Source organism: Melozone crissalis, unplaced genomic scaffold (assembly GCF_028551555.1).
Source record: "Melozone crissalis strain CALT ecotype California unplaced genomic scaffold, PUWL_Pcris_2 ptg000045l_1, whole genome shotgun sequence".
Classification (NCBI taxonomy): domain Eukaryota; kingdom Metazoa; phylum Chordata; class Aves; order Passeriformes; family Passerellidae; genus Melozone; species Melozone crissalis.
The window spans coordinates 19,952,853-19,979,733 of NW_026535823.1; the positions used below are offsets into that span (position 1 = coordinate 19,952,853).

The 26,881-nt window shown below is 36.6% G+C and overlaps 1 protein-coding gene across 11 annotated transcripts in view; it reads right to left on the reverse strand.

Annotated features, from left to right (window-relative positions):
• Positions 1 to 329: 329 nt before the first annotated feature.
• ADGRL2 (adhesion G protein-coupled receptor L2) overlaps positions 330 to 26,881 on the reverse strand; it is a 155,486-nt gene continuing 128,934 nt past the window's right edge. For 2 of the 11 annotated variants that reach the window (XM_054285521.1, XM_054285528.1), the window contains 12 exons: positions 26,453 to 26,626; positions 25,238 to 25,447; positions 24,033 to 24,253; positions 22,688 to 22,754; positions 14,712 to 14,803; positions 13,809 to 13,853; positions 13,495 to 13,521; positions 12,659 to 12,827; positions 8,858 to 8,986; positions 8,346 to 8,442; positions 5,540 to 5,668; positions 330 to 2,209 (listed from right to left, as the gene is read on the reverse strand). In XM_054285521.1, the coding sequence (XP_054141496.1) occupies positions 1,455 to 2,209; positions 5,540 to 5,668; positions 8,346 to 8,442; positions 8,858 to 8,986; positions 12,659 to 12,827; positions 13,495 to 13,521; positions 13,809 to 13,853; positions 14,712 to 14,803; positions 22,688 to 22,754; positions 24,033 to 24,253; positions 25,238 to 25,447; positions 26,453 to 26,626 (2,115 nt within the window). In that variant the 3' untranslated portion in view covers positions 330 to 1,454. Of the gene's footprint in view, positions 2,210 to 2,896; positions 2,950 to 4,675; positions 4,728 to 5,539; positions 5,669 to 8,345; positions 8,443 to 8,857; positions 8,987 to 12,658; positions 12,828 to 13,494; positions 13,522 to 13,808; positions 13,854 to 14,711; positions 14,804 to 22,687; positions 22,755 to 24,032; positions 24,254 to 25,237; positions 25,448 to 26,452; positions 26,627 to 26,881 lie in introns of all 11 variants that reach the window. The other 9 variants (XM_054285527.1, XM_054285532.1, XM_054285529.1 and 6 more) reach the window with 8 other exon arrangements.

Genomic DNA, 26,881 nt, shown 5'->3' on the forward strand with positions numbered 1-26,881 from the left:
TATAGACAGTTTCTGTTGAATTCTCAACACTTAAATCATGAAATGTAAAGATGCCATTCTAGGCAGGGCACATCTGGGTCGAAGGACTGCTGATGCCAATTATGCTTCGTACATAATAATGCACATTTTACCTATTTGGAAAAAAATTCACATTTATTTACTGTCAAACAGGTGTTAAACTTTACACTGGGTATTAGTGATGGGCTCATTATTAACAGGTTTACACAAAGGGATGAAAAAAGCAGAATTTTGTTGAAACAATTTACATTTCATTTGATTTTTTTATCATAAAATAAATTAATTACTAAATATAGGCAGAAGGAATATGGAAGAGTTATAGTTATGTTTTATTTTTTTTTTTTAAAGGACAGGCACCTTTTATTCACGAGAAAGCTTGTGAGAAGTGTCCAGTGTCCCCTTTACCCCTTACCACCCAACCCTGATTAAAGGATGAACAGGGAATTGAGTTACAATCTTTGTTAGCTACACCAAATTTGTGCAAGGCTTGGCATAATTGGCTTCTAAAACAACTTTCTCCCCAATTATGGTTTTTTTTGGCAATAAAAATTCAAAACTTAAGAGTAAAAACTAACTTGTCAAAGCAGAACACTGTTTACAGTGAAAAAATAAGTGAAAACAGGTAGAACTTGCATTTTAAACAAACTATCGCACTATGAACAGTGTAAGAAAAACAGCTTATAACATATGTGCAACCAAGAGCTTTTCACAATATTTTCTTCAAACTCTTTAAAATTATCTTTTAATGACAATTATATTTCAGTTGGACACAAATGTATTTATTTTACCCTAGCAATAGAACAAAATATAATTTCTTTAGCCATTTTTTCATGAGAACGGTTCATTGTACAGTTGAGGAAATATATGAAATAAGGCCTGTGGCTTGATTGCTAGTGGTTAGACATGTATTCAATCTTTGCCCTAATGGAAAAGATTTGCAGTGAACTGCAAATTGATGCAGAATATCTCTCCTGCTTTTGCAAGTCTTGTCAGGAACAGTAAGGTACAGTAAATTTGTCCCACAGGATTTTAAAGCCTACGCCTTGTATATAATACAATGTAGGCCTAGGAAAAAAAAATGGTGCAGCCATATTTACAAATTTAGTTCACAAACTGCTGCAGTAAAATGGCTGGAAAGTGTTTATTTCTCTTTTTTTTCACAATTTTGTTAAATTCAGCAGCAGAAGATATCGTAAATACCATGTTGGTATTTCTTTTCTTTGTAACAAATAATTCATTTTAGTATACTCTGTGTATATACAAAGTTTTTGCTTTATAAAAATTCACAGAACTGCAAGGTCCAGTCATCCCTGTTACTGGAGAACCACAGGGTCAACAGAATTGTCTCTTCGAGCAGATATGAGGGAGCCTGCACGGGGCCAATTAAGTCTTTTGTAATACTTGAACGTGACCTTTAATATTTCTTTGCTACACTATTAAAGGCTTGTCACTAGTTGCATTTGTCCTTCTCTAACATCTCCTTCCGGAATACATCCTTCTTTGTTAATGGGAATGATGTAGCCGTCGCTATTACCCCTGCTGATTTGATAGTACATCTGGAGCTGGTGGCCAGCTCCTAGGTTTGGCATGCTCTTGTAGTAAATGTCCTCGTTTTCACTCCTCCTGGAGGGAGAGAGGTCTTCTTCAACGTCGGGGCTGCTCTCTGGGTAGGGAGAGTCTCTGAGGTTGGGCATGCTCGTGTAGAGAGAGTCTCTGTTGGGGGACTGGAGGTGGTCGTCAGCCTCGGCTGTCAGCTGTGAGACGTAGCTGTCAGTTCCCTCGGTCTTCACTTTCTTCTGGGGCTGGTACAGAAGGGAGTGAGTCCGCTGGGGGATGAGCGGGGCCTCCAGCTCTTTGTGGTGCAGCTCCAGCCCGGGGGCGTCGCTGTGCATCAAAGATGAGGCGTCTGCCACGATGGCGTCATCTTCGCTACTGCTCCCGCCGATCACAGCCTTGGCTGGCAGCGCCCGCTCCAGGTTGTGGTTCTTGCTGCCGCCCCGCAGGTTGTTGTGCACTAACTCTGAAATGATCATTTTCTCAAAAGCTGCATCATTCAGGCTTAGTCCACAGTCTACAACTTGCACGCTGTCGTTATAGTCTCCATTGCGCAATGAGTAGCTGTTGTTGAAATTACCATTTAGCGGTAGAGTATCCATGGCACTTGTATCCCTGGCATTGTTCAGTGAATGTCCTGAAATGCAAAAGGACAGCTCTGGTTATTGCCTGACATGTTTTTATCACCTTTTTTTTGGTTTTTTTTGTCTTTTTAACAAAGTTCTTTAATGTAGTTCAGGACAAAGTTGTACTTGGAAGTAAAACTTGAGAAAAGTTAGTTTATTGAACATTCCCAAATGTAAACAGTTGCACACCTTATAGGAAAGATGCATTCTAAAAATAGTAATGTGTGTTTCCTGTGGGGAATAGTGGCATTTGAATTTCGCAATTTAGTGTCAATTATGTGACTTTTCCACAAGGAACTGTTCACTCCATGCCCTTGCATATGTAATGCAAAGCAATTCATTTGGAAACATCTATGTTTTGAAGTACATCACCATGATTTAAAAAAAGAAAATTAACAGAATTTGTCCTAAACAACACTAAATTAAAAAGGAATTAGATCACAGACATAACTGAAGGTAAATGTACAACATAAACCCACATAACTGGCAAGCAACTACTTTAACAACATTTCTAACATTTTTTTTCCTGTTTTTTTGGTTTTGGTTTTTTTTTGGAGATGAAGTAAAGAAAAGAATGAAAAAAATGGATAAATACAAAGAATTCATGTTAAACAAGGACAGCCATCTTTCACACTACAGGGACCAGGGCCCACAAGCACCATCCAACAACACGATAGACAGCAGGTGGAATGACTCACTTTGGACAACTCACATCATGTCTGTCTGCTCAGGCTATCTGGCCTAAGAGTAGCTGATATATAAAAGAAAGTAAAATGATTTATTGTAACATGATGAAGAATTACTGAGCTTCTCAGCAACTTAGTCAGAGCAAGGGTTCAGCAAATTAGATTACTAAGCAATAACAGCTTTTCTTTTCCCACTTAATGTAATTTTTTTGCACTAATATTCTGTCTGCCAACAAAGGCCCCAGGCTCCTAAAGGTCAAAGTTTGCCTGCAGTCTGCATCAGTCACAGTGACAGCACTGAATGAACCAGAATAGTTAATTAAGACCTAGGCCCACAGTTACCATGGGCATGGAAGTCAAATGCAGAAATGTTAGGAATTTCTGTAAGTATGGGTCACAGAAATTAAACCAAAGAATAAATATTAGTTGTGGAATGGGAAGAGGAAATCAGCCATGGCTGATATCTCATAGCTGTTGAGGGAATGACAGATTGGGTAAGTCTGCTGAAAACATGAAAAGGAGTTTAAGAGGGGGAAAAATGAAGTCTTATGATGATTAAAGTCTTTATGCTTTGGGTTTGGCTTTTTTTCCGATAACTTAATAAAGAAAAGGTTTTCCTATAGACACAAAGACATGTAAACTATGACAGCACAGTGCTTCCCAAGCAAAGCAAAAGCAAAAAAAGCAAAAAAAAACTTTGCAAGAAATTAAACAGTCTGAACCATGGAAATTGGATGGTTAGAGCATTCCTAGAAAAGCACTTTATCTACAGATATGTCTGGAAGTAAAGAAAGAATGAAGTGACTTTACTGAAATGAGACTGACCACTGTGAGGCTGCTGCATAATATGCAAGGCTTGGAGGAGTATAAGGGAAAAGTTTTTTTGAAAAGATTTTACATTTTCTCATTTTGTGGATTTATTTTTTCATAATTAAAGCTGCAGCTTATCTTAGAAAATTCAATATTCCCTGGAAATGTTGTTTTCAATTAAAAAGAGATTGCATTTTCTCATGAAAAGATTTTTGTCTTCAACTTTGAAAAATAGAGTAATCATTTCCAAATAAATTCTGAGCAATTTGCAAGTCATTTTGCATTTGTGTTATTACTAACTCTTCTCCATGTGTACTGATTTTAACAGTGATGAGGGTTGTTTGAAAGGCCTCTTTAAGCTTTGATTAAACAACTATGTAGTTTCGCAATTTCATGTATGTTCCAAGATTTTTCTTGCAGTGGATTTAGCTGTGCAGAACATATGGCATTTATAAAAGTAGACAACACATGGACCACATGCTGGATTCATTTCCCTCATGAAAGTGATTTAATTCTGTAATTTTCATTTTCTTTTCCTCTGCTAAAGAGATATCAAAATACATCTGATAATCCAAAATGAGTTTTCTATGATATACTGCAGAGTTAAGCATGCTAGAATATATTCAAATTGGTTTGATGAGGCAAATTTTGTTGCCCATGATCAGGTAATTAATTTGAAATCTTTCATAGCCTGTAGCAAGATTACTGTAGGAATGTAAAAATATAAGTAAATTATTAAGCATTTCGGCATGACACCACTTTGGTTTTAAACAGCAAATTATTTCAGCATTGAATAACTTGTGTTACCAATAGGGCTTGCTACAGGCCTCATGGTGTTTCCCAAAAAGCAGTTTGCAAGTACTTTTTGAATGTGGAAACACTTTATTTGCAAATTGTGAACCACTTGCCCGCTGAGTCTACGTCATGACCGCTAGTTATGTTTTAATTGTGCCCATTAAAAATCATGCTGAAAAAATTTACATTTGATAGGCAAAGTTAAGTTTTACTCCCATACTTGTCTCTCTGTAGGTTGCTAGAGGAAAGCATAAGGAAAGTAAGAAAACAAGAGAATGAAAATAGAAACTACAGTTCAGTTAAAAAGGAGACTTGAAATAAAAACTGGAAACAAGGTTTTATGAGCTCTTTTTCAAAGATTTATCATTCTATTTACACTAAAGTGATCTTAGGACTCATCAAACAGTATCTGCAAGATATTTACTGATGAACTGCAACATTGTTAAAAAAAGCAAGTAGATAACGTAACAACAAAATGTTAGGTAAATGATGACACCCTTTATTCCTACAGAACTAAACTTTTCTAACTGATAATCTCAAGGTTTTCCTACAGGAAAATGATCTCCCATAAAGCTGCACTATACTATAGTTTAGATCTGTTTGAGGCTGGATACAATTTTCCACACCGGGATATCCAAAGGTGTCAAGATGCCTTGCACTGCTTTATTTTCTCATCCATTCCATAAGCAGGGTTTTTTCAGCAAGCTTTAGAGTCAACCTTACATTGCATAGACATGATACCTCTAAGTGATATTTATCTTGAAGATGGGCTCTCGGACCATGTGGTGTCAGTCCTTTAATAGTATATTAAGATTTATGCCACCTGTGTTAAAAACATGGATAATTATTGATAAATACTGTTAGGGCAAAGGCATTACTATAATATAGTGCAGTTTTACAAGCTGACATTGCCAACACTGCATTTCTCGAATTTATTTCAGAAATTCAGACTGTACGGCTGGGGTATTGCAACTCGAGTTTCTATCTAGGGAAAAGAGGGAATTTGGAGTGAGCCAAGAAAAGCAGTTTATTCAGGAAGTATAAGCACACCTGGTGAGTTAAACACAGGAGCTGAAGGGGCATTACATACAACTGTTTCTGCGAGCAATGTGTTATAGGGGTTGTTAGTGCCGTGTGGTCGAAGAAGAGGGTTTGTTAGTAGGTAATTGCCAGTCATTCCTAAAGCAAAAGAAACAGAAAAAAAATGTCAGTTGCTTAATTTTAGCCTGACAGTTTCAATAAAGAATAATTTTTATTCATCATGGATCATGTAGGATTTCTAAGATGTAATTCAGCTGAAAATTTCTGGATGTATTTGAGCTATGCATTGGAAATGGGAGCAGGAAAATACAGTTAGATTCCAGTAATTCACAGGTGCTGTCCAAATCCCCAAAGTAAACATCTAGTGAAAGTGATATTTACTAATGTATACAAAATCACTGTTACACAAGAGTAGCAATTAAATGTTTAGAGATCAAGGTACTACATAAAGCTATTAGGACTTTAAAAATGATCATAGGGAGCACTTCTGTCCAGAACTGACAGAACTGAATTTCTCAAACTGAAAGGCATTGAAAAACCTCTTATGACAGGATCAGAGCTGTTACTCACTTTATTAAAAACACACAGATAATGGAAGGGAATTGCTGTTTTTAAACAGACAGTGGATGACAAACTGCAAGAAGCATATCTTAGTATATGCAAAAGTATGCATGCTGAGGGGAAAGCAAAATATTTGCTCTAAGAAATCAGAGCATTCACATTTTCTCCTGGGACAGTCATGCTGCAAACGTATCTGCCAGGTTTTAAAAAAGAATTCCTTGAATGACAAATTTCTTTAAACTATCAGTTTACAAACAATATAAGACAAAGAAAAATGCTACATGAACAGACTCTTTTAAACTCTTGTAAATTCAAATTTACATGTTAATGCAACACCATTTAAACACTTTCAGAATAATCAGATAAAAAATGAGCATATTTTGAGAAATTATTAAAAAGTCAATTGATCTCTGATTTCTAGCTACTATAAGAAAAGTGCTGTGATTCAAAAATTAATTTAAACATTTCAATAAGATTAAATTCAAGTTTCTTTTTTATTACTTTGCAAAGCAGTAAATCAGGATCAGTGTATTATAGACCCAAGGACAATAAGAGAAACAGCTTTATTTTTATAGTATAAATATTTTTATTTGTCAAGTAATTATATATATTCCAAATATTAATGCTTTTATACTCCCAGAACTACTTAGCAGCTGAAATGAGCAGAAATTTTTAACACTCAGAGAATTATGGTCTGAGTATGCTAATCTTATTTGAAAGTTTGTATTAGTGATCAACTAAAAAAATTATCATAGTTTTTTCCCATTGTAAAGTACTTCTTACCAGAAATAATAACTGAAATATATTCTGCTTGGTTTTTTTTAATTTTGCACACTATATTTAATCTTACACTAATTACGTGTAATTTATAGTTATGATTTTTTTCAATCCAAATTTCTTTATTACAAGAAAAAAAAAAACCAATTAAAAGCTTGCTTTTATTTTAAAGGGAAAATGGCACTTGCCATTAATTATTAAACTACCCTAATACGTATGTATCACTGAGATAGTGACAAAACTATAACTGAACAGAGTTGATAACAAATTTTCTAATCATGGCAGAACATCTCCAGTGACTTGAGTCTGGAACTTGAAACAGGGAGAAGCTGCTGAGACCTCTGTTCAACACTGGGTTAACAGTGCAGCACAGTTAGGGCAAACCTCAGGAGTCAGAGACAGCAAATTAGAGAAATTACCAAATTTTATGTGCTTGTATTTTTGGAATTTTAGTATGACACTTAAGGAGACATGAAAAATATACATTTTCTATCTATGAGAAGTTACTTAATTTTGATTTTTGCCAGAAGAACATGCAGGGGCAAGAGGGGTGGGAGGAGCAGTGAGACACACAGGTCTTACCCACTATGTACCAAATATCAAAAGTAGAATAATGCTTTCTGATACCTTTTGCTTTGCAAATACCACAATTTTACTTCCAAAATGAATGCAAATACAGGTTCCTTCTATCAAATCATGAATTTGGATTTTCTGTTTGAAACTTTCCGAGTGGAGCAGGAACTGGTTGCAGTGTGACCAGGGCTACCTGCTCTTCACTGAAGGATTGGGTGGAAGAACAGGCTCCAAACCTGGCTTGCACAGAGCAGTCCTCCCTCCACTGCTGGCTCAAACTGCCTCCAAAACACAGCAGGGAGGGGAGAAAGGGAGGGACAATCTGTCTTGGTAAACACCCTTGTCTTCTGTGTGGACATGAGAATGAGGTTACAGATTTCAAAGTCTATCTGAGATGAGAAGTTTTGAGTTTTGACTTCTCTGTGCCTGAAAATCTGGATTCTGTCCCATGTTACAGATATGATGCTCTTTGAAATAGAAAAGATAAATGATTTACAGACATCTTTTGCATAGAAATGATATCAATTAGATTTCACTGGGAAAATTTCTGCACCTAAAAATCAGTCAAATATGCATTAAAATGTTACTGCACTCATATTTCTATTTCAGATGTAACCTATAAAGGTTAGGAAAGATTTAAAATTATGATCTCGCTTTTAAGCTAAATTATTGATGAAACTAATTTAAATGCATTCCCATGAATTGAAGAATTCAGCTTCTATAGCAGGGGCCAGTTAAGGGAACATGGTTTTCAAAAGTGCTGGTGGATAACTTTAAAAATCTGCTTTTAGAGAACACTTGTCCAGATTTTTTTTTAACATTATTTTCAATTCTTCTGGGTTAAATGATATAAAATCTGTAATAATTTATGGATTCTAAAACTGAAATGTTCCCAGTGACTGACCTTGATTAAGTGTTGAAGTGCTGTTGATGTCACCTGAGATAAAGGACGATTCCGATTGTTTTCTCACAGTGTCATTCCACATCCTCCTTATCCGACTCTGTTAGCACAAAGCAGTGAGACAAAACATAGTAGATTACAAAAAGATTTTTTCCTGCTCATGTGCTATTGTGTAGAATATTTGTGTTTATTTTAGCCTAAAGTAAACCATTTTTCTAGCACATCATGAAATTTCCTTATTTTTTTATTAAAACTCTAATTTATTAAACTTTATTTCAATGAACCATGATGGTATAAATCTTCCTATAAATCAGTCCCTAACTACAAGAAAAAATAACATATTTGTATTCGGCAAAAATAACTGTTTAAAAAGAAATAATTCCACAATGCAGAAGTATGTATTTACCATCTAAATGACAATAATGAGAAGACAATTAGTCTTTCTGATTGGAAGACATCTCAGTAGGCTTTTCATAAATAAGGTAATTAAAAGATGCTGTCAAAATCTTTGTTACCTGAGTGCCAGAGGAATAACGAGCACTGGTTCTGGTGGTTGATGCCTTCACTGAGCTGTGGGGACTCTCAGTTGGAAGTCCTCCACAGCAGTAGGAATGTCTGAAGCATTTCCCATATTCCTTACGTACCTGTGGGGAAAAAAAAAAATTGCTCAGCACAAGAAATAGTTTTAAATAGCTGCTGGCAAAACCACATGAACCTTGCATTGAAACTACTCACTTTTCAAGCATATAGATAATTCTTGTCTGTTGAACTGCTGGCTGTTAGCAAACCCACGTATTTCTCTCTACTCAGTGGCAGTATTAGCAGCTACCCAGGAGTTTTGAACCAATTATTTCCAAGGTATACACACACTTCTTAGAGATGTCCCTGAATAATCATCACTGACTTAGTTAGAGAATTGTTTTCATTCAATTTTCGTATTGTAGATTAATATAGTTAAGTTTACCTGAATTGAATGCTGGCTGAAAATGGTGGTTTTTGTAAGAGCTTTTGGTGCAGAAAGCACAGCAAGCCTGTTTTCCCATCCTAGCAGGCAAGAAGGGCTTGAGCACTGCTCAGTACTACCCCTATGCAATGACTCCCAATAAAGAGGGTAAAATTTCCAATGCCTGTAAAGGAATTTTCTTACTCTGTGTAACTCATCCAGCTGCTACTTCAGATGGCCACACCTGCCCTGCCCTGAACAGAGCTCACAAACACCACTGACCCTCTCCAGGCACAGCCCCAGCTGTGCTGGTGGAGCACTTGCCAGTGTTCCAGAGTCACTTTTGGAACCATAAAGGCTGGGAATGAAGCACCTTTCACTTTTAGGACCAAAACATAAAATTCTGTCTTGGTTGAATCTAAACATGTGAATATACCCATATTTATGATTTTTTTTTTTCTGACAGAGCAGCAAAACTAATTAATGACTTCAGTATTTGGGCTTCATTTATTCACTTTCTTTTTCCAGTGACCTACTGGAAACTTTAGTTTTGTTATGAGTGATAACAATTGCCATAAAAGAAATCAGGATCACTTTACAGAGCAGTTAATTCTCTTATATTCCATGACTACTTCACTGACTATTAGTTTTGGATAACAGAGGAGTGTGTGCATATCTTGGCAGCGAGACTGCACCAGTGAAAGGACAGAGTGGATAGAATTTGTATAGATGTGTAAGTCTAAACTCATAAATCTTCCACCAGATTACATGGGAATTTAAGTGTCTCTTCTACATCAATAAGACTCATGAGTTTCTGTGAAAAGAGGGATTTCAGCTAATCTGGAAATTCTGCCTGACCTATGAATATATAAGACAAAAAGTTATGTGTATGCATAAAGGAAAGAAGAAAAAATGCAAAAAATTAATAGTGTGGATTTACATATGTAATGTGCTGTTTTTTACAGGAGTTTTACTCAAGGAATACATACCACGATGTTTTTATAAATCACGAGGATGAAGAAAAGTTGAATAATTTTTACTTTAACTTCAAGCGAGGCACAATAATTCAGCTTTTTATAAAAGTTTTTGGTACATATTTAAAGTCAACTCCTATCTATATCAGCACAAAAGACATGTAAAAAAATGAAAACAGAAATGAAACAACTTCAAATTATAATTTTTGAACCTTGAAAACATAGGTCTATATACATTGTCACTGGATGGTGTAACACCTAAGAAAAAACTCTCCTGAACACTAGTGGATATTAAATGCTCTAAAGCCACTACACAGCAGAGACAATAGCAATCAAAACTGTATTTTTACCCAAACACCACCCTCCAGGGCTGGTTTTGCCTAATGCCTGTATTGCAGTGAATGTACATTATCTGTCAAGACTGTGCATTCCACTGTCATTATTTCTAAATTATAGCTTGTTGGAAACTGATGGAAGCAACAGCACTATCATCTCGTCAGAACTGGAAACATAATAGTTTTCACTTCCACAATTCTATTTCTCTGTTCAATTTAGTGACCAAGTAGTAATAACAGAATAAAAAGACTACATTAGCTATGCAGACAGAGCACAGGACAATATCCAGTCAAAGGCAGTGACACTTAAAAATCTTAAATGGCAGCTTTAACATTCTTTCAGGTATAAATCTTATTGCTCTAGGTTATGTTTTTTCACACTTGACTGGTATTTTAATATTGCTTTTTGCTGACTCCACTTTATATGAAAACAATGCACAGCTGTAAAAAGAAATAAAAAAAGGAATCTGTTTCTGATTTTCAAGTATAATACAAATAGTAAAAAGGGAAACATTTTATGAAACCCTAACCTAGAAAATATTTGCATTTTGGGAACGTTTGCATTTTCTTCCCTATCTTCTTCTCTTAGGCTCAATCTGCTAAGTGTGCTTTTGTTTTCCCCAAACGAGTGGAGTGTCATGTCCATCCAGGTAAAATTCTGTCTACCAGATCTTTTCCTAAGACACCTCTGAATGCCATTGTCTAAACCAAATTTTGAGATTCTAGTAATGTTAGAGTTGGTACAGTTGAGAACATGAGCACAGGATTCCTATATTTAAACAACACTTTATCCAGTGGTCTCAAACCATCTTGTAAATATCAGATAATTGTGTCTCTGGTGAGCTAATTATAATGGGAGTTAATAATTGCTAGGTCTCCAGCCTAAAACCGGTAAAAATATTTATAATCTAAATACTGCAAATTGGATATTTCCAAATGTAGGACATACTGCATTTCATGTTAAGTTTGTTTGGGTGGGATTTTTTGATGTTCACCCTTCCTCTCAACTCTCATTACTTTCATTTTTCCTGCCTTCTAACAAAGGCTTTCAGCATTTTTTATGCACTCTTCATTAAAACACCTCTCAGGCATCCTTGGAAGCAATCTCCACCCTCTGGGGAAGAGAAGGGGAAGGGAAGAGAAGGGAAGAGAACCCAAAAAAGGGTCCCATAGAGCTGTGCCCTTCACTTTCCTTCTCTCCTGCTTCCTCCTCTCTCCCCTTCAAGATTTCTCTCTGTCTCCCTCCATCTCCCTTTGTCTCTCTCTCCTTCCAGCTTCTTCTGGACCCTTCTGCTTTCATCCAGAGAAAGGGAGCAGAACTAGTTTAGCTGATCCCACTTGTGAGGGAGGCTCCAGTGAACGGAACAAAGCTATTGGGATTTTTGGGGGAAGCAAACACTCAGAAAAAAAGCATTAATGCTGGCATCTTTTCCATCTTCAGAAAACTATTCCTGTTAGCAGGTGTCCAGCATTAATGACTACTTTGTTCTAAGGTGTGTCAAAGTTCATAAGAAAATTAATTTTTACATCCCACTTAATTTTGTAATGAATGAGCACACATAGTACTATCCCTGCCTATCACCCATAACTTTATGTGGCAGCTTAATAGGATCTCAGGAAAGGTGCTCTGCCTTGTTCTAAGGAAAGGACAGCATTTCCAGGCTGGTATGGGCTGATATCATAACTGATCCTCTGCTTGCAGCACTGCAGCGAAGGCAGGACTTGTTTCATGTGAACATAAAAGATTTTTGGCTGTAAGTCCAGGCTGATATGTACCACACTACCAGTGTTCAACTTTTGCATTTTCTTCACAAAACCTTCAAACTTTTCAAGCCCAGGTTGGAAATGCTGCATCCATGTTAAACCTGTCTGGGTCACAGAGCAATTACATGACTCCCACTAGCACATACAGCAAAAACTACACTGGAATTCTGGTCCCCTCCTCAAACTACTTCAAAATACTCCAGATCTTCAAATTGTTAATTTTATCTCTATTTTCTTAAGAATTATGTGTGGCATTTCTAAGGAGTTAGGGAACATTCATCAGTGGTTTTGGTAACTTACTTTCTTTTGAAGGGCACAATGAAAGATGAAAATAAACATTCCTTGGAAAGCATTAAATACTGTGAAGAGATATGTCATCACAACGGTCCCCTCATTTATAAACAGCAGACCAAATGACCATGTTAGGCCAAGGAGACACAGGAGAGCAAATGCACCCAGGACCCAGGATCTGCAAAAGAAAATTAATTTTAGTAACATTACTTACGAGAATGTACTTTGCCAAATCCAATATTAACATTTCAGTTCCTGCAGTTGACTTTTACTAGTTTCACATTCAAATGTTAAAATTCCTTGGGTTTAACCTTTTATCTATTAAAGAAAGAACAATTCCATTCAGTACTCCTAGACTCCAATGAAAACAGCAAGAATAGATATAACCTTTGTCTTTCTCAAGAACAGCACAGGATGTCAAAACTATTTTGAAATGCAGAAGTATAGCACAAGCCTCAGCTATTCCATTGCTTTATCTGCTTTTAGAGAAGAGACTGATAAATCTGGCTTAGCCACTAATCACATCATAGATTTTAAACAGTGGTGCTGCCATATGACACCAAATAATGTAACACAAATGCACAAAGGTTAAACAGCAGATTAAAAGCCTAGAGCCCAAATCATTAATGCTTCGATAAACTCAGCTAAACTGAAGCTAGAGGATGCAACTTCCGCATGAAGAAACCCTGCTGAAATGTGACAAAAATATGGATATTGCTTTACAGAACAATCTAAAAAAGATTCCATCATGAATAGGTTAAGGAAAAGGAATTGTAGCAAACAGCACAGAATGAAAGGGAAAGGGAATTTAGTCAGTGAATTCCACATCTAACTAATGATCTTACTTGATAAATGGCTTATTATCTTCATAGCTAGAAAGCATTATAAGCAGAAAAGAGAAACAAAATTATTAGACAGAATTGAAACAGAAATTAATAAGAGCATTTTTAATTGTCTATAAAAATTAGTCAAAATTAGGAAATTCAAAATGCAGAGGCAAGCAATTTAAAAGTATAAAGGCATGTAATAGTTTAAAAGTCTTTAGCAAATCAGGTATCTCAAAAATAGTTAATTAAAATTAAGGGAAATCCACAATATGACCGAGTTTGTAAAGTTAAAAATCATGCTAGAAGTTTGTTAATGTAGGGTTCTATCTTACCCAGGTAAGTCCGTATTATAGTAGCCATCACAAACACGGTAATTACTGGTGTGGATGAGAAGACAGAAAGAGGAAAAGGAAGAAAAGAGAGAGATGCTAGAGATTAGCTCTCTCTCTCTCATCATGCAACATGCAATGAAGCTGATACTGACCTATCTAGAACATCTAGTTCACAATGTTATCCTTACTGAAAGTCTCCCTTTGCCATTTCCAACGTTCAAAGCAGATCTGTCAGACCCTTTCACATCCAACCCTCAGTGTTAGAAAGTGGCACCATCCCTTCAGTGTTGGTAACAAAAACCTTGAATACAACGTAAGGCTAAACAGAATACAGTAAAAAGCTATCTAAAAAAGTGAAAGCTGCCAAAGCCTTGTTAGTTATCAAAAACTTATATTACTCTGCAAAAGGAACACTACAGTAGAACACGATGATAAAGTAAACATTTGTTAAATTAGCACGAAAACAACAGATAATCTTCAAGTTAACAATAATAATAGAGTCAATTCTCTTGGGAGAACAGGATTACGAGTAGAAACTGCTCAGAATCCCTAAATCAAAAAGTCATTTAACAAAACAAACTTAATATAATCATATCAGCCATGCAAACAGGAACATCATTTTTGAACTGCATTTTAAATGCAAATGAAATTACTACAGTGCTGTGGCATTTCCGTGAAACAGTTTCTTGGCACTAGTTCCAGGCTGAAATTATCTAATTTTGACCGGCGTTTGTGACATTACAGCAACAATGTGACGAAAGCAGGATTGGCTCTGTTTGCTTCTAATTGACATCTGCAGTTGCTGGGAGACAATGGCATGTGCTCCTAATGGAGAGTAGCTTTCAATCAGTTCAGCAATCAGAAAATAATCATAGTTCTCATACTTGAACACAAAGCACTTACTTAATGTTTTCCAACCTGCTAGAGTCTGGTTTCAAAGTGTTTGAGTGCTTCACCATTTTGCACAATGTGATCACCAGGAAGATAAGATTCAGCTGTCAAAACAGATAAGAATGAAATTAAACTACTTCAAGTAATAGGTTGAATAATGATGATGTTACAGGCTAAACAAAAACCCTGTAGTTTATTTCCAAGTACTGAAAATTGGTAACTATATCAGATGGTCTGCAAACCGTGATTGCAAATAAGAATGAGAGGATAAACATATTAGAAGTCCTTGTTTCACTTAATTTCCAAAATGCACCACATCATCATGAACCACCGTATTTAACTAACGTCCAGCACTTGCCATTGTCAGTTTAGCTCTGTCCTTCAGCATGTTTTGCTCATCACCTGCTCACCTTTACCTGTCACCTCAGGCCCTGTTCCCCATATCGCTCTCTGAGGACAATGGTCACTGCTTTACTGGGCTATACTAGCTGTCTTTTTATCACCCCATCATGATTTTGAAATGTTTTTCACCTTTGCTGGTTTCTCCTTTATTTTTTTTTTATTTTATTCCTTTTTGTTCTCACAATCCTACTGGGGTCTTGAAAAGACCTTAAATGTAACTGGAAAAAAGGAAAAAGAGAGGAAAAGAAGAAAAAGAAACACAAAGATGTAGCAAATGCATCAAACTTAACAGTGCCATAGACATATGCTGGTGGTGCACCCTCCTGCTGCCCTCTTTCCCTTTGTAGTCTGGATTCTGTTGAAGCGAGACTGTGTGTGCACTTGAAGGACTGTGGCATCTTATTCTTGTTGTGTCATTCATACAGGTAACACCAGGGAAGACACTGAAGGAAATTTTTTATCATTCTCTTATTGTGAAGCAGAATCACAGATATCAAAGTTACTGGGTGCCTTTCTCCTATCGATTTCAAAGCCTGTGAAGAGCACAGGCGAGCCAAATACAAGGATGCCTGCAGAACACAGGCTAGAAAATGGTATCCAATTAATTTCAGTAATTAGTTTGTGCTGTCCTATATCAGACAGAAAAGTTGGACAAAATTGTATCTTTGAAACCAGTAAGAGCCATGTCCTTTCAGCAAGAAGACACACATCCTTGTCTACTACTACAATGCACACAAAGTGGCTGGACCAAAAGCTAAGAGAAGATGGAAGAATATGCTTGGACATCCTTATAGCATACATTATATAGAGAACCCCATCCTTATAATCTTCCATATAAATATCTGCAGCTGGTTACTGATGAGGCATGCTTATACCCAGTCTCTCAATTTGGGAAGCCTTTGTTTTAAGACAGCTTCAAAATCTTCATTCTTTTTGTAACACTGGGGACACCAGTTCATGCTAGATGTGTTCCTGCAGCTGTGCCTCAATGGTCAAAAATGTCACTGAAATCCTGACAAAGAGCTGGTCTTAATCTTGAAAAGATGAGTATTTTGAAGGCTCTGATCAGAGTCTGTTAATAAGAACACTTATTACAGAAACAATTCCTACTGCTACGGGCAATCATGTTATTGCTCCTGCTGCTGTCTCAAAATCAGGATGGACTATAATGCAGTTCTCAACACCTGAAAAGTGTGTGGCAACTTTTGATCTTATCATGCAAAGTACAACATTTTTACAATTATATGTTGAGATTAATAGAAAAAGGTGTTTGTGATACAAAAAACAAAAATAAGCTTTCTGTTTGTGTTTCAGAAACTGGCTGAAAATACTTTAGGCTGATGTATGTACATGGGGTAGGTTATGCATATTTCTATTGCTGCAAAATGTAATAGAAGTGTCAATAATTCATGATCTTGGTGATTATCTTTTATGATTCTTATAGGAAATTACTAACCACATGAGAAAAACCATTTAGTTACATCATTGTGATCTCTTTCTCTCATCTAGGTTTTCACTGTATGGTGTAACTTCACTGGATGAGAAAACAAGCTGCTTCTTTCCCTGGCCTTTGCACCAGACAGGACAAGGGCTCTGCAACAGACTTGACCCTCAGCTCCATGTCTTTGCACACAGATTTCATTTTTCTCTATTTGAAAAAGTTTCTTGCACAGTTTGGTAGCTGACATAACATGCACTTCTTGAGCCTGCCTGAAAAATGCAACCTCAATTTGCTTTTTGTGAAAACAAACAGATTAAGAGCTAAGACACATGCCCTGTGTCAATCCTAACACGTACATCAACTTTGTCTGCAACCTATGCATCTGGGACTGCACAATCCAGTTCAGAATAATATTTACAGCACAGCTGGAAGCTAATCCTTGCCTAAGTAGCTACCCTAGAGTATCATGTATTGTACTGACATCATGATTCTTGGATCAAAAACTCATAGATATGGCTTAGCCCATAAATGACTGCCTTATGAAACAAGAGGGTTTTATGCTCTGATTCTTTGTACAGCTGAAGTGCTGGTTTGCCACACGACAAATAAAAACTTGTATTCCCAAGTTTTCTTGTGTGGTTTCTTTGGTGATGTGGGCAGACATGGCCTTACCCCAGAGCCTGAGCCAAGCTCTATTGTATTAAACAGGTTTTATGTAGGTACTCAACTCTGTCTGGGTGTATGACATTGCTGCACCAGGGAACAACTGCACAAAGCAGTTTCTTAAGTGACATTTTAATTGTAATTTATGTACAGACCCACAAAACCAGCCCACAGAAATAATAATGCCATATCACAGCAGCTGAAAAAGTCCTTCCAAGAAAAAAGGGAAAATACTCCACTTTGAAGAAAAAGTAACTATGACAACTGAGCATATGATACTTGTTTCTCCATCACTGTGAAATGTGGCATAGTTTTCAGTTTCAGCAGTCAAAAGACCATAGTTTGCCACTTGTTCAAACATGCTGGCATCTCTGTTACACATTATATCATTATAAAAAAACCCTATTTTGCTTGCTTACAGATACTGTAACCAAACCTTTCTATAGGTTTGCTTTTGCCTCCCTGATTGTTTTTAATCTAGAAATTTATTGTTTTGGAGGAATTCACAAGTTAAAGACTTTTGGGCATCTTGTCTTTTATTTTTTTATTTTTTCTCATGAAAGACACTAAGCAGTGAGGAAAGGGAACTTGCTGGAAAATAATTGCTTTTATAAGGAGTAGATGAATTAATTTTCTTGGTGAGAAATATGTAGGGAGGGAGAAGAAAACACAGTTAGGACTTTTGTATTCATTTGTACAAGCAAAGCTTTTCCAGCTCTGAGCAACATAGTCTGGCCCGGAGCTAAGGCTATTTTGGGAAGAAGGCTTGACTACAGATCTCCTGGAGATCCTTACAACCTGAATTGCTTCTGTGAGGACTGAACTGTTACTATCCAAGCAAATGAATTTGTAGATGTTTTCCAAGCTTGACAGATGGTCTGAGCAGGACACCTTTCTTTAAGAAAATGTTCACCACAAGCATGCAGAACTCTGAGGTCATACAGAGGCCCACAGGAGTGGCAAGAGAGACTTTTGAGAGCAATCTTCTATGAGAAAAAATGGGCCTCTGACAATGGTGGCATTCTCATCACGTCGTGTAACATAAATGGTCAGTGACTGGCTGGACCTCATCCTGACAACAGGGCTGCATCCATCCCAGATGAGCCAAAATCTGCAGCTGAACAGTACCCCTCTTCTTAATGCTAATAAAAATATAAATATATTGTTCAAACACAGACACAGATGCACAATGTATACATCCCAAACAGTCCTAAAATTATACCCTTGATTATGTCTGTAAAATCTTTTTCCTGCTGCGTGTCTGCAAATCAGACCAACATTCTTTTGAAAGCTAAAAATAAGAAATTAAAAGTCTGGTCAGGCATTAGGTTTGGATTTGAAGATTCTGCTGTGATACCAAAAAGTGACAAAACACACAGCTACAGAAGGTGGAGCTATAATACGAGATCTTCTAAAATATTAGCTGGAAATAGTAAGCAAAAATTTGAATTCATAGTATTTAATTTATGTTCATACTTGATTCAGATCTAGTTTCTAAAACTTACGGTCTACTGGAAGAGATGGAATTCTGGATAGAGAACTATCTTGATCTATACCCTCATTTCAGAATTTTGTGTGAAGTAAAAGATTAAAAAATTATAGTATCTTCTATAGAACTTCTATTAGTTTCTTGTCATCTCTTAATACAAGTGTAATTGGATAAAGCAAAGTGAAAGACAATTGATATATATTAAAAAATAACAACTTACAACTTTAAAATATAAAATATGAAGAGTTTTTATGGTAATAATCAAATGTAGCACACTGGAAGACCACGCTTATTCCACAGGCAACACACATATGGCCATTTCTCCTTTGGAAATCAGAAGGAACTGGACATGAAAGAAGGTACAAGCAGAAAATGTGTCTTTCTAGACCCTGAAACCTATGTAATGTTGAGACAAGGAGTGTGTCCAACTCAAATTAACTTTTTTAAAAAGTGGATGTGGTAACCTGCACAGAAGACTAATCAACTGGAATTAGCTGCAGGTACAATGAATTAGTAGCAAAATAAAGTTAGATTTTGCAAAAACTATGATAAATTCCCCCTGTGACTAATAGATAAATACCATTTATCAAGTGTCTACCATAGAATGATAAACACGTATTATTTATAAAAAATAAGTTTACAAATACAGTCCATTTTCACTTGTGGAGCTAAGTTATGTGTACCTCTGTCCATCCACTGACTCAGGTAAGCAATACCTCAGCCTGGGTGAGGACATTTAACACTTTCTGTGTTAATGAAATGGGGCATCTTAGTAATTTTTGCTTAGACAACCCTTGGTAGACTAAAACATGGGCTCTGCAAGCTGGGAGAAGCAAACTGCAACAGTTCTGGCTAAATTAAACCAATGCCACTTGTTCCTTGGACATGAATGAATCTACACAGCAGTCAAAGTGCTCAGGCTTTTCTGACCACAGATTCCAGAAGTGCACTGTTTGTTTTATAGCCATGAACCTGCTCAATGGAATCACGTCCGCCCTGAGTTTAGCGGCTTAAAATTCATTCCACACAGCCTGCAGTGCTGACATGGATACGATAAGACAGAGGAACAGAAACACCACTCTGAAGTAACCTACCTGAACTGCACATGTTCTGACCCTTTTTGAACTCCCTGGAGCTTTTGTTACCTGGCAAATGCAGCTCTAAAGCTGCTCTTGTATCTCCAGATCTTTGCTCTTAGCCATGCAGAAGCCTATTTCTCCCTGGGACTGGCAGTGAGAGAGGTGCTCTCTGAAGGCTTCTAAATGAGTGTGCACACTGAACTCTCACTGAACTGAATTAATTATTAAAGATGCAGATGGAGCTGTCCAAATGATAAGAACAGCTCCTGACGTATCATGATCCAAGCTTTCATTAAACCATTTCAGGCATACTAATGGTTTCCCACCGCTCATTACTTACATGCTCTTTTCTCATGGATATAATAACCCTGGTGCCCAAAGGCATGACAGGCTATAGAAATAGTGAAGCTAAAAGTTCCTCAGAAGATGTACTGAGGAGCTTCATGCTTCCCCCTCATACTTCCCATTGTCATTTTGTGCAAAAATGTGCACACAAGTACAAATGCTTATAAATTCAGAGAAAAAGCTGTAAATTAGAAGAGAGGACAATACTGTCAAAAAAGAGTTCATGTGCAGAACTATTAAACTGAGAAACACAGAAGTGATTTGAGCAACATGTTAAAAACCTTACCAAGGCAACATTCTCACATGCTACTGACACTAAGTAAGCTACACTTCAGGTATAGCTCTTTGGTTACAGTGCACATGACATATTATTTTTCAGCCACTACACTTCTCACTCTTCTTCCTCTGGTTTCTCTTGCTTTCTCAGCTGGGACGATTAGAGGGCAAAGCAATTGCTAGAGAAGAATTACTCCTAGGAACTGTGCTGTGATTGCTACCTGCTGTTTCATATTTTTCAAGTTGGGAATACTGCTCCCAAAAGCCTTTTGCGTCTCAGTCTAAATGATTTGCTGGAGGATAATAATGTCACGGCCAGTAAATAATAGTGAACTATGTCTGTACATGGTCAATATGATTAAATGTCCTTCACCTCTATTCTCACTCTGACCTGGTTATGAGGAAGTGAAAAAGCCATCAGCAAAGCCCAAGGCTTCCTGTGTGAAATGCTATTTTAAAGGAAGGGAGAGAAATATAGGTGACTTAGCAAAATACCCCCAGTAACAATAAAACAAGGAAGGAGCCACAAACAGCAAAATTATCACCACACAACCATACTTGATGTGACTTAACTATTGTAGTGTGAAAATCACAACAATTTCCAGAATAATTACTATTGCAAGAAACAACTTTGTGCTGAAAAATATTGTCTATCATATTGAACATACTAAATCTATATTTCTAACACTTTCAATTGCAATTGTAGGTTTAATTAAAAAAAATCCCCATCATTCTGAGATATGATTTAATTAGAATGTATTTAGAATAAACTCTGTACAATTATTATGGTCTACACTTAAATCTTACAAACACTGTAATTTTTCTAATTCAAGTCATACACACATAAATTTTGGCATCTACGCCCATGTCTTTGAAAATATGCCAATGAAGTTTAACAACCTCTACATTGCACAAGTATCTTTTCTTAAGTGATCACTCAAGGATTCAAATAATTTTTGATATAAACAGAGTAAATGCAAACCAAAACATTGGCCAGGCACATTTTTTTACTAGAAATTTCCATAATCAAAGTATCAGTTTGTACTTTAAGTACAAAAAGTGCTGAAATATTATGTCTGGCACACAGATCTATAAAAGTCAAAGAAATTTCAAAATTATGCCTGATGCATGTGCTTCATACAGAAAAAATAAAATTTCTGAATATGGAAAAATATAATTCCTGAATTTGGAAATTCAAGTGAACTCAAATTCTGCTAACATTTCACAACTCTACTGCTGTGAAAGAGTAGGAAGACATGCAACTATTTAAGATTTCAAAAGCATGAACACAAATTAATTCATCCCTCCAAACTATCAGCCATTATGAGGAAAGGCCTCTATATACATAGGCTATGCCCCCAGCCAGCCTTCTACAGCACTTCCCAAGTAAAGCCAGGCTTTAAAGATACAGAGATAGCAGAGAAAACCAAGGTGAGCCAAAATGCACATCATGCATTCACTGTGCTCACAAATTCCTCCACTGTGCAGTGTTGGCATTGTCAGTCTGAAATAAATGGGAGAAGTTCTCTCCCTGGGTTGATTACAGGCTTTTTACCTGGAAGTGCTCAGAGAATTGTTAATTGATGTCTGAGTGCAGCATTCTGTGCTAGGGGGACACTGGGGCACCCAGGGGGTGCACAGATGGGTGCAGGCACACAGAGGCTTCAGCAATGAATGTGCACAGGCTTTCTACTGCTTACATAACAGCCCATTATGTGCACTAAAACAGAGCAACTTCTATGCTGACAGGCACTACATGGAACACAAATACACACAGAAGTAGGCATGGAAAAATGCGCATATGCAAATACACAGACAAACATTGTGTAAGTGTAACGGAACAAAAAATTTATTTAAATATCCAATGCATTAGAATACCCTTTTGAGATAATTATGTTGGATAATTAGCAGTTAAATTCTAGAATGTCTACAGTAGTGACTCAACTGAAAGCAATAATAATGGTTCCTTTTAAAAAAACCCTGTGTTTAGTACTTCATTGATCTTTCATATGACTACACACGTCAATATGACCTTCAGAATTCAAGCCATTAGGAAAAAATGGCCATGCTGAAGTGCCACCACAGCTTTGACAATTAATCATTTGGTCAGCACTCTTTAAAGATTTCTACACATTTATATAACCATTAGGCACATTATAAATTGTTTCTAAGCATTTTCATGGGATGTCTTGTGAATAAGGATGGCATTGAATGAAAATTTAATTTCATTTCAATTTTTTTAATCTGTTGTGAGGCAACCTAAAAAGAAAGGGAAAAAAACCAAACTTCTTACCAGAATAATAAAAGTAACAGGTCCAATGAAACTCCAGATAAAGTAGTTATCTACGTGTAGCCAGCAACTATTATGGAACAAAGAGAATGAAAAGTGAAAAGCTGCATTAGCACCTCAGTGCAATAAATGGAAAGTGCAAAAATACTTCTTATAGCAACACTTTGCCAGTAAACAATGATGAAGATTGCACAGTACCACTTATTCCATGGACAGCACCTAACCTGAACCTCATCTCTTCCAATGAGCTCTGTATAACGCAACTGAACCTGAAACTACAACATTAGGAATAACTAACATAAGGAGAAACAAAACCAAAGCAAGCTCTCCTTTCAGTCAAAAGGTTTGGTGACAGGTGCTATCATGGACTAATGAAACTAACATCAGTAAATAATTTTTGCAGCCTTCCCATGTGATCTTCAAAGTCTGCTTTTAACTTTATATCCTATGTTAAGTGCTGACGCCTGAGGAATATGAGACAGAAAATGCTCAGATGCCAGGTTTTGCTGAATAATAATATGGTATAAATAAAATGCCCCATCTGGGAGTAGAACTGTAGAGAAAGAATACATAAGATACCAGACTAAATGATGTATAAACCTATTAGGGCCAACTTCACTTAGCAATTCATTTCTCCAGCAGCCCAGTTCCCCGCTGAATTCTCTTATTTGTCTTTCATCAGTAGCAACATCAAGCAGCTTTCTTGTAGTCAACAATATCTTCCCCTTCTGTAACTAATTTCATCAAAGGACAAAATAAACACTACTGAAAGGCAAATTCATGCCTCCAGCAACTCAAATCCTCAGAAATTTCCTGTCTACCTTCTGTCACTTCCTATATACATCTGTATTTTTGTAAATAAAAGGCAGTGGCTAATTTTATTCCCACTCTACTTGCCCGATAAAATATTATCAAAATAAAACACATAGGTTGGAATATTGTACTTTCATACTTCAGGATGAGAGCTAGCTAGAGGGACAGCTGAACAAAGAGATCTAATGAAGCATTAGCTTAAAACTGAGTGGTTAGGCTTGTCAGATACTTTAAGTTGAGAAATTTTGCTTAATATACATCTGAGTACAAAAGTTATTTACTTTTTCAATTTGTTTCAGGTCAATCTTTTGTGTTAAAAGAAAGACCATAATTTAGAATTGGTCTCCCTAGAGTACAAATCCCCTGAACCTAGAGAATTAGAAAAGACTTGATTGTAATTTGTGCACAGCATTGCCATTCTCTTACCAATAAAGCTTTCAGATGGTATTTTAGTCTGTCAGGGACCCTCTGACAGCTAATAGGCTTTAAAAAATTATTCACTTGAAAAACACTCAGGTCACTTGCAATTACTTACGCTTTCTCTGTTCCGTAGCTCTTATAGTCAATAGCTGCTGAGACACCAACTACTGTAGCAGGGAAGAGGTAGCCAGCAACATAATAGTACTTCTTTCTAGAATATTCACTTTCAAATACTTCTACTAACATTAGATAAAGCTGCACTCCTTCTAGACACATCCAGGCAAAGGCTGCCAGGAAGAAAAAGTGTAAGAGACCTGCAAAAACTGGACATGCAATCTGCAAAGAAAGAGAGAGATGGAAACGTAAACCACAACACCTTCACATCATTACCTCTGCAACTGAAAAGTGTGCAATAGAACTGCAGACAGTTTTATTAGAAACATTTCACAAATTCAGGAGCGTCTTCCCTCAAAACATACTCTGAACCTCAAAACATACTCTGAACATTTGAAAACACTAATATGTGTTCAGTAGTTACAGAAAGTGAGTTAGCTGAACAGCATGAATGAAGACAAAGAAATTGTACCCTTGTCTCCCAGTCATCAATTTCAGAGTGGATTTCCTAATTTCATAAGCAACTTTTTAATTTTGAAACTGATATGGTTTCAGGACTTACAGTTTAGATAATCCTAGACATGAACAGCTGGTTCTCTATGCATAATGTAATATTACATATTTAAAATTATAAAGTGTCTGTCCCATGATTTTTGTCTGCTGTAATATGGAAATTTCTACTGTTGTAACAGAAATTGGTCTTAATTCTTTCCCCATTGGCTAAATTCTGGAAGAAACTATGCTAGATTATTAGTTTCAACTAAATGAATGATGTCAGAATTAATTTTACCAATACTACCAAAATAACTGCTTGAATGTGAAATGTAAAAAATGTATATACATATAGAAAAGACTTTGTACTAATATATATAAAGATGTAGTCAATACCTGTTAAGACATTTGAATATATATAGAAAAGGTATTTATGTTCCTAATAGTCAACATTCAACTTCATCTCCTCTTTCAAAAGTCTAACCACCTGCTTTGTTAATAGTCAGTGTTTCTCAACTGAAAATAAAAAGCATATTTTGGGATGGATGTAAATACTATGTGTGAATATATCTATCTTATTTTCATGCTGTGCTTTTATGTTAGCCTTGCTGGGTTGGAGTGCTAAAAACTTGTCAGTGTTGTCATGTTTTAATTCAAATCCATTTCAAACAGTCATTTCAGAGAACAAGATCAGTACACAGAGAGAAAACTTACCTTGTACTCTGTCTTATCGATGCCTATTAGGAAAATGAACTCAGCAATGAATAGGTTGATACAAAGGTTCTTGTGAATAGTGTTACGATCACTTTGCAGGCCACGGAAAAAACAGAATGTGAAGATGCAGATGGCCAGGCAAACAAGAGAGATGACAATTCCCACCCAGGTGATGACAGTGAGGAGCAATTCGTGCACTCCATCTTTGTACTAGAAATAACCAAGAATGGAGAAAATTAATATGACTCTTTATGAGTATAAACAAAAACCTATTTTCACAGGTATCCAGAAAAGTTACTTGTTCATTACATGAGATGGGCAAAATGTACTCAGTAATTTCTCTGTCTCAGTTCAGCTTCCCAGAAGAGCAAGATCAGGGTAAGTAGAAGAGGAGCAGGTCTGAGAGAAAAATGTGACTATTTTATCCAGCTCAGATAGCATTTCCACTTTTTCTATGGCTCACTGCAGACTGGTTGGAAATATGAGCAGAGAAACATAACATTTTTAAGGTACCATTAGCCTCTGATGAAAGGAGAGAGGAAAGCTTTGCCAGGGACTTTCTACAGACCTGCAACTTCACAGCAGAGAAGAAAGAATGATCTACACAATGAGCAGGGCAAATACAGAATATGCTGCCCATGTAATTCTGGCTTCAATCTCATGTTTATCTAAAGGAGATTCCTTGCCTCAGCTCTTCGCAGTGAACTTTTCAAATACAATGGCTTAATGAGAAGTCCCATATCCCTGCAAATATTGCATGCTCTTGGGCCCCTGACATGCAGGAAGTGCTTTAAATAGACAACAAAATTTCTGACTATAAAGAGGTGTTTAAACAACCAGTATGGAAGTTCCTTGACCTTCCTCGGCAAGGAGAGCTGGCATTTGGGCTTCCAGGGAACAGCTTGCACAGCTGTCTGAACAGACACTCCATCTGTACTGAGGGGGAGTCTATAAAATGGTTGTAAGGTTGGTCAGTAACTTTAAAATATGGCTTGTAGAAAACTCTTGCTCTTCCTTGTTTTCTCTTCACTGTTATTTTGCTTGCAACTTTATGGATGAGTAAGAAAAGTGCTACAGAAAGCAAATCGCTTTGGAAAGAGTGGGTAGGAGCTATAAATACTACGGAAACTTCAACAATTTTGGATCTTGCTAAAAATTTAAAGCTAAGTCTTTTAAGTTTGCTCCCTGTTGATGGCTGGAAATATCGTTACCTACCACAATTTCCCGACGAGCCATAAGAATTGCAAAGTTGGTGAGGTGACTGCAAGCACACGTTGTGTGAGTTTTATTTGTGTCAACCAGTTTGCAGCCTTGAGTTGACCAGTATCCCATCATAGTCCTCTCTGAGTAGTTCCAGAAGGAACAATTTGCATTGAAATAATTGTCAGGCTGGGAGACAAAAGGATAACATAAAATGAGGATTTTACACACTAAGATGGCAATAACAATTGTTTAATATGTGTAAAAGGTAATTTAGATTAAACTTTGCACGTTTTGGACAATAAAGTTTTTCATCAGCAAAACTGGGGACTATGTTGCACAAGGAATGCATCTAGTTTAAAAGGGACTTTATAGTCCAAAGCACTCTGAAATGTAGTCTCAATTACTGTAGACACCATTTTAAACAATTACAATTTTTATGCA